The 11981-nt window shown below is 31.8% G+C and overlaps 1 protein-coding gene across 2 annotated transcripts in view; it reads left to right on the top strand.

Annotated features, from left to right (window-relative positions):
* Positions 1–11981, top strand: part of LOC149773155 (uncharacterized) — a 125326-nt gene that overhangs the window by 77704 nt on the left and 35641 nt on the right. For both annotated transcript variants that reach the window (XM_089946737.1, XM_089946738.1), the window contains 7 exons: positions 5–177; positions 1355–1499; positions 2151–2237; positions 2767–2863; positions 3787–3864; positions 4239–4294; positions 5025–5102. In XM_089946737.1, the coding sequence (XP_089802863.1) occupies positions 5–177; positions 1355–1499; positions 2151–2237; positions 2767–2863; positions 3787–3864; positions 4239–4294; positions 5025–5102 (714 nt within the window). The remainder of the gene's footprint in view (positions 1–4; positions 178–1354; positions 1500–2150; positions 2238–2766; positions 2864–3786; positions 3865–4238; positions 4295–5024; positions 5103–11981) is intronic.

Raw genomic sequence — 11981 nt, 5'->3', positions numbered from 1 at the left:
AAAGAGCCATCATCCTCAGGAACTACTTTTGTTCAGTGGGCAAATGAATGGAAGCATCTGCCTGCTTCAGAAAAGGTCCAATATCAGCAAACTGCTGAGGAACAGAGGCAAAATTTGTCAACATCTGTGGGCACCCCAAAATTCATAAGGCACCACCTAAAACTGATCAGTCAGTCGGTAAGTCATGTTTCTTGATTCAGTATGAAGTTATGTCTGTTCAGTTAACATGAAGTCATGTATGAGGTCATCTTTCAGATCCTATGAATACTTCAACCTGGAGGAAGAGAACCTGCATCTAACAAACATTGATTTATAAAATGTACTACTGTAGTGTTTCAGGTAACAATGTAAATATTATAGATTCCTTCATTTCTATTTTTAATAAAATGCAGTTTTAAACAAGCTAATTTCACTGATGATTAGACTTGAGGTTCATTTAGAACTGATTTGTTTAAATACTTTTTACTCATTAGTTTTCATTTTTATTTTGATGCTGAGGTTGTCATTATTTTGTAAATCTTTGTTTGCCATTTAGTTGGCAGAGTTTGCTTGCTAATACATTTTCTCCCATTTTTTCGGCCTCTCCATTTCTTTCTTTCTTTTACTTGTCTGTGATTTCTTTCTTTCTTTTACTTGTCTGTGCTTTTACTTTGGTTTTTAGCACTACTGGTCATATCAGAAAGGAAAAGAGCTTAGATGGCTGGTCATATCAACATTGTGCTTTCACCAAAAGACTTCGTATACTGTCTTATTGGTCCAAAATTAAAATGGTGCTGTTATTGAGTCCAATATTTCTACAATGATATCTTGTCAGTCCTACTTTTAAATAGAAAGTAATTTGAACATGGAGGGTTTCATATTAACGGTTGGTAATGTGTCAGGTTGGTACTAATGATAATGATGCAAACTAGTTCTCAATCTGTCCACAGTGGAGGCCATATGGATGGCTATATCAGTATGGGGATTTCACCAAAAGACCTCTTTTGCTAACTACATAATCCTGAAAATGCAGATTTTGCCAGTGGTACATCATATATGGCTGGCTTGATGGCTGTCTTGAAATCTTGTTGTCCTCATTCCCCTTTAATGACTGGTAATATTGAAATGTGGGCTTTTCGCCAGAAGACTTTTAATATCTGCTTGGCCTAAATGGAAATGATGTCAATCTGAAATCCAAAGTGTTCACAGCAGCTAATTTGATAATCTTCTTAGCACTTAATAACAGTAACACCAGAGATAGTTTCAAGACTTCACAGTTAATAGAAAGAAATGGTTTTATCTTGAATTCCTGAAAATTCTATTTGCCCAGTAAAGCATCATTTTTTTGAGGGACTTTGTTATCATGTATTTTCAGTGTGAAGCTCTTAATGACATGGGTGTAAATATTGGTGGTCTGTTTACTGACAGTACTAGACGTGTTGGTGTATTCGGTAACACAAGGGCCTACCAGTTTTTTCAGACTGTTGAATGGAAAGATCAGTTCGTAACCAGCATGATGGGTTTGTATAACTAATCAGTTTTATATCATTTTATGACAATTTTTCAGTGGCAGAAAATATTTGTTTCTAGGCAAGTATTACATTACATTGTTAGCTTTTAGGCAGATTAATAGTGTCATGATCATTTGGCCAAAATTGCATTATATGTAATAAATTTGTCAATTAGTTTAAATATATTAATACATAGCTGCTTTATTTACTGGCTTGTATATTTGAATTTGTTATGTTCAAGATGGTGTCCACTACTTTTAGACTAGGTCCAGATATTGTTTGAAATGCTACTAGGTTCAAAAGGGAAAGTGACACTCTTTTTTTGAAAGCTTTTTTTATACATGTAATTGCCAGAAAATAAACATAGATTACACTGGGTTATACATTCACATGTGAACAAAATTAATTAAGAATGGTAAAGAAACAAATCAACATATACAACAGGAATTTGGCTAGCATATTTTGTATTTATATGTAACTGAGTTTTTCTGCCAATTACAGTATTGTACAAAATTATTTTATACATTGGATTTAAGATCCATGTCCATTCATTTTTTATGGCATTTTGTTTGTCAAATCATATGAAGGTTTTTAAAATCTTGAATGACATGAATATTTATTGTTTGAATATGCAATTTAGGCTTCAGTTTAATTTTTTAGATTCACAGACAAGTTTATCACCAGCGGTTGATGAAATCAAGAAAAAATATGTGTCACAAGTGCGACAGATCTTTAATGACTGCTGGGGTAATATTTGTTACAAATTTCATTTTTGTCATCACTTACATTTATTTAGATAAAGAGAAAGAAATATGAATGTCTTCTATAGTAATGGTCATCATTTGTATGGCAGGGAAAATTTATGTTTACTGAACTGTCAGTTAACCATGATAGCATTCTCTCCATCTTCAGTAATATGTATCCTTGTATCCTCCATGTTTGCAATTGAAAAACCCATTCAGTTTATCTTCATGAATTGTTCAACTGCCAAATGTCATGTCATGTTTCAATTTTCTAATATGTTTGATGCATGGTAAATGAATGTTTATCTTACATTCACAAAATGTGTGTTATCAAGGTATGACTGATGAATGTTAAATCCATTACTCACATTAAGATGAAGTCTTCAAGTAAAAAAACCTTTTATTATAGGTAATAAATATTTATTAAATGTAATTATAAGTTTCAACATCTGAAATTTCATTGTACAACTTAATGCTTTACTTACAATTACTATGAACAAATGTCTGTCATTAAGTGACAATATCTTTTTCAGCCAAGACAACAGGAAAGAATAAAGTGCCATACAAGACAATAAAAGATAACTTGTATCAGGTAGAGATTAAGAACTTGCCTAATGGTGTTAAATTTAGGTAAGTGCTCTTTCTTCTTTTCTCTGTAGACTTTATAATCATTATGAGTAATATATTACCTTGTTGATATCATGTATCAAATTATGTTGCCATGTATTAGGTGCTGCATTAGGTTCAGATGCTGATGTGATGTATCAAGTTATATTAGGTACTTTATGATGCTGATACTATGTATCAAGTTTTTGCCATCTTTTGAGTTTTGTAAAAAACTAATGCAACATTGGATAAAACAAATGCACATAGAAAAAGCACAGAATACACTAATTCCACCAATGTGTATAACAGCAACATTGGTTAATGGTTACATTCAGGTTTATGCATATGGTAAAAGTCCCAGATCCAGGGATGGCTGGCTGTGTTATACTTGTAATGTAGTATAAAGAAGGAGTTCATTTCATAATGTATGCACCCTTAACTGCACTCTTACAGTGACCCTCAAGCAGAGAGGTCATCTCTGTATCAAGGTGGATATCAATGATATAATTCCTTTGAATTTCTTATTAGTTTGATTTTTTCATGTATGTAATGGGATAAAAGGACATGGCATCACAATCCATTCTTTATTTTAAGATAAAAAGTTACAGCATAAAGATTATTTGTTAAAAAATTGCAAAATCATTTGGGAAGGGAAAAAGCAAGAATAAACACATAATCCTTCAAAAGAACTATGGTACCTTAAGAAGTATAAAATCTTTGTAAAAATATTATTTTATTGTATGAATGACTAGTAAACCCTTCATATTACAGAATCGGAAAATCAGAAGAGATCCACTCAGCTTTTGATTAAGTATTGTACATTATTCACTAGCCTTGAATGCAAGACATCCTGCAAAATTCTTGTTCATTGAAGTAATTGCATGTTCATGAATTGTTTTTTAACTATCCAAGATTGTGTCTCAGTTGTATTTTTTTGTGTGTGCCAGGGACCCAAGCTGTATGGGCCTTCCAACTCTAAAAGAAATAATTAATGCAAGAGACAGTTTGGAATTCTCCGTCACAAGGTACTTGGCCATTGAAACTACCCTAAAATGATCAAAGTCAGAGAGTTGCAATCTAAAGAAACAATTTAAGGTTACATGTGGACAGGACATCATAAATTTGTAATCCACTCTGCAGTGGGACAAACTGAGAATCAAAAATAAATCTCTGCCAAGCAGAGAAGCATAGTGTTTGTTGTTTTGGTTTATAAGCTGTCTATACAGTGAAGATTTTATGCCCATTAATTATACAGTTTAAATACATATATATGTATAGTGTGTTTCTTATCATTTTAGATTGTGTTTTTGTTTGTTTTTTATTTTAAAAGGTTTTACTTTAGCTTACAAAATGTCTGTTAGGGTTAGTTATTCACTTCTTTATAATTTCTTTTTTAAAGGACAAGTAAAGTAGCCACAAGAACATCATCAGATGAGCCTTGCCATCTGAATCAAGGTAATTTATATTATGACATATCTTTTGGTGTGTTCGCAGCATGAAAAGGCTGATCTGTGAATATATATGCCTTGGATTATTATGCATTTATATTAGAATTCATACACTTAACCAAGTTAAGCAGTAATATATGTACCTAATATCATGATAATGGTAGATTGCTTACTCAGTGATGATCAGTTCTAACGGCCATCTGATTACATTTATCTTTTACTTGTACATGCATTTGAAGCTTTTTTTGGACATATCCAACACAGATGCAGGATTTCTGTTATGTTTGTATTCATATAAAGATTTACTGACCAGATTTTGAAGCAGCTAAAAGCTGTAAATTAAATGTGTACAGCATGTTCATATGCATAACAAAGTAATATGTTATTTAGGCCCTTGCATTTCTTTATCCATTTTGGCATATTTTTAAATTAAGCATTATTTGATGAAAACCATTTTGGTATAGTTTTCTCAGAAACTAATTTAGTTATGCATTTGGATTTTAGTAGTCCTCTTTATATTGACAGCCAACTTAATCAGATTTATAAGCTTTTTTACTTGTATTCTGAATCGTTGGGGGGAGGGTGCATTTTGGTCTTGGAATTAGGCCATCTTTATATGTTGCACAATCCTTGTGTGACAGAATTTACGTGGTGGTAGTGGAATGTTGATGACAAAATAGTGAAAGAAGCATCACTTAATTTCATGAGGAAACTTAACAAATTTTGTTTTCTTGCAGAACAGGTTGAAATTCCAAATGCAATTAAAGATTCACTGGAAGATGAGGGAAACCAAACTGCCTTTGTTCCCAATCTAGGTACTTTCTTAAGAATGGTCATTTCATTTTTACCTTCCCATTGCATTTTATTTTCTACTGGCCATTCATCTATAATTCGTTAGGTGGGTAGCTCTCAGCCAAACTGAGATTAGTAGGCATGTTTCTATACATATGTAGATGATGAGTTTATCATTGCATTGGAATGACTCTGCCTTCTTTCTTTTGGACTTGCATGCAATACATTTTGGCTGCGTTTTTTTAAATAAAAAATCTTGTTACTCATGTAGTATGCTTAATAGCAGTTCTTTTAACAAGTTATTTCCTTGCACATTTTCTTTTTTAAAAAGCAGTATCACTTAATAACATCAGAAAACTTAATGAAATTTGTTTTACTTCAGATCATAATGGTGTTCCAAATGTAATGCAAGAGTCACTGGAAGATAAGGGAAAGCAAAAGGCCTTTGTTCCCAATCCAGGTACTCTCCTGACAAAGGTCTCATTTCATTTTTATGCTCCCATTGCATTGTATATATCTGCTACTGGCTAATCATCCATCACTTGTTTGCTGTGTAGCTCTTGGCTAAATTGAAATTAATATGCATGTTTATATGCATATGTAGACGGTATAATGAGTTTATCATTGTATTATAACGACTCTTTCTTTTGGACTAACATGCAATACATTTTAGCTGCATTCTTTCTATGAACAGCCCAGTTGTTTAATAATTGTTATTTCAATAAGTTCTTTATTGGCACAAACATTTTTTTAAAGTCTCAGTCTGTCTGACATTCTCGAGATTGCTTTTTTAATAATTACAGTAATGATTTCAATTCAGAATTATTGATAAATATATGCATGTCCCTGATGCAGTATGTATATTCATTTTTTAAGATAATCATTCAACCACATCATCACAATAGGGCTAGATATTCATGCTCCAAATTTTGGTTATACCCAGCACAAAAATTTGGTGTCATTGAATTAAAAACAACATTATAACAGGTTTCTCTTAAGCCAGAAACAACATCAGATGTATGTGTATGTGTGATTTAGATTTTTAATGTTGCTTTAATAATCTGAGTCATATCTCGGTGATGTCTGCAGTGTGACAGTTTTTTTGATCCAGCACTGGGGCATCATGCTGCAGACATGTGGCATCATTTCCCACTAAGTGACATTATCTTAACACCAGGCCAACCAGTCCTAAAACTACCCTCTTAGTGCTCCACACCAAGCAAGGCAGCTGCTAGTACCATTTTTATAAGTCTTTCTTAGGACTTAGCTGGTGTTCAAACCCATGACATCCGTCATCCAAGACAGACGCTCTAACCACTGGGCCACGGGAGCAGTCCAACATCAAGTCAAGTTAAAAAACAATGTATCAATAACAAAGTTAAAATCCAATGCAATGGGAACCATATGTATATTATATAATGGCCAACATTATCATGAGGTCATTTTATTTTATTTTATCAAAGAGGGTAAAATGTCTGTTTTGATTGCCATTTGGAATTGAAACAACTTTTGGGCAAGCAAGAAAACATTCTTTATCTGTTTTTCACTTTCCAGTGTGAGATGGAGAAATAGAACCATCACTGTGTCTGTCCAAAAACAATTTCATTTCCAGAGCAAAACTCTTAAATCATTCTAGGTACAGTATTTCAGACAGACGTGGTACACTTATCAACCAAGCTGTGTACACTTCCTATTGATACTGCATTCATTATATTCTGTTACCATGGAAATATAGTGTAACATAAGTAGTATATAACTTGTGAGTATGCAGATTGAGCGATGATGCAGCGTGCTTTCAGTTGGATTCTTAAAATAAATTGGGAAAGTGCAATATGTCATCTTTAGGTTATTCTTTATTGCTGTTATGCCACCTTATGCAGGTGAAATTAAGTGTTAATACAGAGACCCCTGTATTGTCTTCACTATTGTAAATGTTGAATACATTTGCTCCATTGTTTGTAAAAGTAACAAAATGTTTTCTTTATTCTTACACTAGAGAAATCAAATCATGATTTTCTCTAAGTTTCAACAATTTTTATAAAAAAAATAAAGCAGTTCATTGTTTTACTGTCTGATAATGGTTTTGTACTTGATTCAGTTTTAAAATTTATTTACAGTTGAAGCTGAGCTTTTGATGGACCTCACTGATTCAGAGGATACAAATTCAGTGTTAGAGGTTATGGAACCCTCAACATGTAAGAATTGCTTTAGGAGTGTATATTAACCTCTTGTAATAAGTGTACACAATTTTTATCTCTTATGTCATATATAACTGATAAATGCTTATGCAATAACTTGTTATCTGTCCAGCCATTAGTGCTAATTTGTTATTGCTTCTTCTCCTAAAAACTGGAAGGGTTGCTGAAACTGTACACTTATTTGTTGCAAGGTCTAGTTTGCCCTTCAGACATGCATGTAATATGGCTGCCATGGCAACAACCTTGAGAATCTTATTGATATGCCTTCTCAACAGCATGAGCAGTTTTCTGGAACATGCATTCTTCTCCAACCAGTTTATTATTTTATTTTAATCATTCTGATCTTATTGAAAATATTATCAGTGCTGGACAAAGAATTTTTTAAGTGTTAGAAGCGGACCTAAAAAAAAACATGAAAAACCTAAATTTTCATTTGACCTTAGAAACCTAACAAAATCACAAAGAAACTGTAGGAAACCTAAATAGATAATATAAACCTAAATTTTTTTTTTAAACCTGAAAAATATTTTTAAAACTTTGAAGAAAAAAACTTAATAATAACCAAAAAATTTCAAATTCAACTTCACTTCTAACCCTGTTATTATTATATTTGTTAAGTTATTTAAAATTGCATTCAGGTTGTGGAAGTTATGATTTTTATGTGTTATATAGTAATATTGTGTGCTATTTTTGCTATGAAACTACACCTATTCATTCAAAAAATACCCATTGGTCTTAAATTTCTAAACTGTACTCCTCTGACATCCAGTACAGCTGCCATGGTGGCCATCTTGAAAATCTTTTCACCTTCCCAGTTACTGTTATTTGTGATATTAAAGGCAGTTAAGACATATTCCTTGCATCCAGTAACTCCTCAGATATTTGGAAAATGAATTGTTCTCTTGTTATTACATATTTTTTTAATTTAACCCTGAGATCTTCTTCTTAATATTTCCAGTGATTGACAAATTATTTTTTTATTATAAATGACAGTTTATTGAAAATTGAATTATAATTTTGTAAGCTATTAAGATTTGCATATGTTGTATGTTAATATAGTATGCATTTCTTGTGATCAGTGAAATTATGTTGCAAAATTTGTGAAGTGCACAGTATAATGTATAACAGTGAGAAATCAAAGAGCAAATTGGCCTTGAACATGTTGTAAAGAAATTATTCTCATTTGTAAACAATAACTGATTTGAAATAGAATTGTTAGCTGCATTAAGCTTACTTACTTTGTTCTGAATTAGTGCTGTATGTATTAAATCTTTATTTCCAGTATGTATGTATGTATGCATGCATGCATGCATGTATGTTTGTATGTATGTATGTATGTATGTACGCATCTTTGTATGTATGTATATATGTATGAATATATGTATGTATGTATGTATGTACACATCTATGTATGTATGTATGTATGTATGTATGTACGCATCTTTGTATGTATGTATGTATGCATATTTGTATTAGGGTATAGTATCATGTCCAAACAATAATGCCTTTATGGTGCCAATTAAATTAAAGTTTTAAAAAATTGTATCAGTCTATCTTATGAAAAAGTATAGGATTTAACTGTTCTTGAAATTAAATTATAGTGCCACACTCATGCTTATTGTGTCTACTGATTAACAGGAATACAATAAGAAAATAAATATCTAAATTTTTTAATTTCAGCTGATTGGTTTGAGGTGGAGAAGATACTGAAAACAAAAAAAAAAGGAAAAGGCAAACAATATCTCATTAAGTGGAAGGGATATGAGAAGCCAACCTGGGAACCAGAACACAATATTAGAAAACCCAAAAAATTACAAGAAAAGGATTAACATCAATACATATACTATACCACTTTCCTTCAGTGTGAATATCATTTCTTATCATCAAACCAGTTATCATATTTACCATAAATATTCAGAGACAGCTTTATTATCTACCTATTCATTTGTTATATAGGTACAAATTAGTACTACTTCAAGCCAATTTTACTATAATTCTGGATTGATCGGACTGTGTAAAGATAGGGCTTAATATTTTAAAAAAACACAAGATAATTTATTACATTTGTATTTTTATCACCCATGAGCTGGATTTAGTTGGTACTTATTTGTTCAAGTTTTGACATTGTTTTTCGATGCAACGATTGCAGTCTGATGATTTTTTCCTAATATTTATTTCTTGTACATATGTATATATTTTGCCAATGTAATACTCAAATGATAAGAGTATATGCTTAGATCCTAAATAATTGTTATGTCCATAGCGTCTTTTTGATAACTAAATTGAATGACTTCATATTTTTCCTACATTATGATTTCAAACATTCAATGGCAGAACAGAAACACACTTGCAGATGTCAACACGCTGCTCCATCACTGCTGAAATTTAATGTACTTCATGTACAGTTGGCACATAAATCCAGTCCATATTTCGTAGGTATGACAAAAATACCAAAATCTTTTCATTACAGATCAAATGGGAAAGTTGTTGTAATGCACATTCATTCACAATATGACTACAAATTTAAATTTTAAGTAGATCAAAATGCCATTTTCTTTCAGAAGGTATGTGTAGCACGTGAAATTTCAAATTTATCTGGGTGGATTTAAGTGGGCATTAGTAATGTTGTGTACTGATGAATATTTGCTTGTGTATTTAGTTTTTTGAAATGCGGCGTACATTCAATTACTTTGTTTCATGTAGTGTATTTTTGTTTATGTAATTAAGCCTTAGGTAGAATAAGAAAATTAGCATATAATAAAAAGGTTACTTCATTTGTATAGGAAAATATGAACTCGTTTTGTCGGATGGATATACTGCACTCTCAAGTGAAGTAACCTATAACTGTTAACTTGCTAGCTTAATCAAAAATGTATCTTGCCTGTAATATTGTGTATTCAGAATATGAACTACACAAAGTGGACATTTAAAGTAGCCAAATTTCTGCTAGGTGACAATATTACAGCTATCAAAATGCAGCCAGTACTGACATATAGTCATTTAAAAGCCTTTTTAGAAAGCCTACCAGTATATTGTGAGGCAGATTAATGTCAGTTGCAACAAAAGTTGTTGAATATGTGTCAATATCTTGGAGGACTCTATAAAAGATTCACCATGTAAAGTTGAGAAAACTGTTATTTATATCCATCTTGGCACAGAATCTTAATGTCACTTTTGTGAGGGAGAGGGGTGATTGGATTTTTATTTTAAAAAAATGATATTTTAAGTTTGCGAAAAAAGATGTTGCTTTCCATTAATAAATTTCTCATTCAGGAAAAATGTTGCTTAGAAAATGCATTTTGATTTTGGATCGTGGACACACTTTGCAACTTTTTCTTTTTTCTTAGAAGTCACTTTGCATATTAAACTTTAACTGGTGTTTAAGCAATAATCAATTTAATCTTTGCTAGATGCTTCAGTATTATAGTTCATTGCTGAAAAACAAATTTATTTTGCATTTGAATTGAATTTGTCACAAGTGAATGCACATATTGAATAAAATGATGAAACTGGATTAAGTTTTGTTTTTACAATGTTTTTGTTTTTCATGCCTTGTTGTCTTGCCTGCTTTAAAGAGAGTATGACTTAGATAAGGCAGACTTTTTTCTGAATGCTTATAATTCTCATACATTTGGGTTGATAACTCTCATACTGTGGAATCAGGTAAGACCTTTAATAGCCATTCACCTCTACTCTTCCTCTGACTCTGTCAGTGTTAAGGCCATTTGAACATCTTGATTAAATAGAAAATTTTGGACTTAGTGATATTAAATTCTGAAAGTGTTGAAGGATTTGGATCTTCAACTGTGTGTGATATCAAAATTATCCTTTTGGCAACTGTCAGTGAGAGACTGAAAAATGCGAAAATTAGTAAGAGGTGGTCAAATATTTTTGGATCAGGTATTTTTCAGTTTCATTATGATTTATTATCAAATGAGCTTAAACAGTACATGGAATATGGTGAAAAATGATTACGGTAAATTAAAGATCGTTACTTTCTAAAGTACCTAAAATTCACACAATCTTATCACAAAATAAAGTTTTTCTGTACTGAAATTAGAAAACAAAATAAGGAATGATGCTGTTCAAAATACTACAGGCCATGCATTTATGTATTTCTAGTCTAGTCTTTCGTTGTATGCACAGACTAATAAATGCTGAACTCTCCAGCGAGGTATGTGGTAACAATTTTTCTTATCAACCTAACAGTGGACACCCAACATTCATGAATTTACATTATTTCTACAGTACCATTCAAGTCAATGCACTTCAACCCTACCTTGTAACATCAGACATGGTCATGGTAATTTAAATATCCTATTTAAGACTTTGGTTAAAAAAATTCTACCTGGTCATAAGCACCAGATCCAAAGAGGGTATCTATCATCCTAGGAGTGGTATAATGTTCATCATGTGAGCAATAAAACTGACTCGTCATAATGTATAACAAAGTATGTTTCGATAAGGCTGTTTCATTAAACATGAACATATTTTAATGTGCTGTGCAAATAAATGTCAAGACAACCAAATATTTTGATTTGGCACAAAATAACTTCAAAATCTTAAAATAGTTAAACTGATGCTTTGATCCAAAATTAGAGAGAATTCTGAAAGACTTGTTGGGGCATTTAGTAGTTTTGTATGGGGCAGTATATACACAAATGTACATGACAGTTCCTCTGTAAATGTTGCTGCAAGGAATCA

Source organism: Sinohyriopsis cumingii, unplaced genomic scaffold (assembly GCF_028554795.1).
Source record: "Sinohyriopsis cumingii isolate HCF-2022 unplaced genomic scaffold, ASM2855479v2 utg000873l, whole genome shotgun sequence".
NCBI lineage: Eukaryota > Metazoa > Mollusca > Bivalvia > Unionida > Unionidae > Sinohyriopsis > Sinohyriopsis cumingii.
This window is presented reverse-complemented; position numbering and strand designations above follow the sequence as displayed.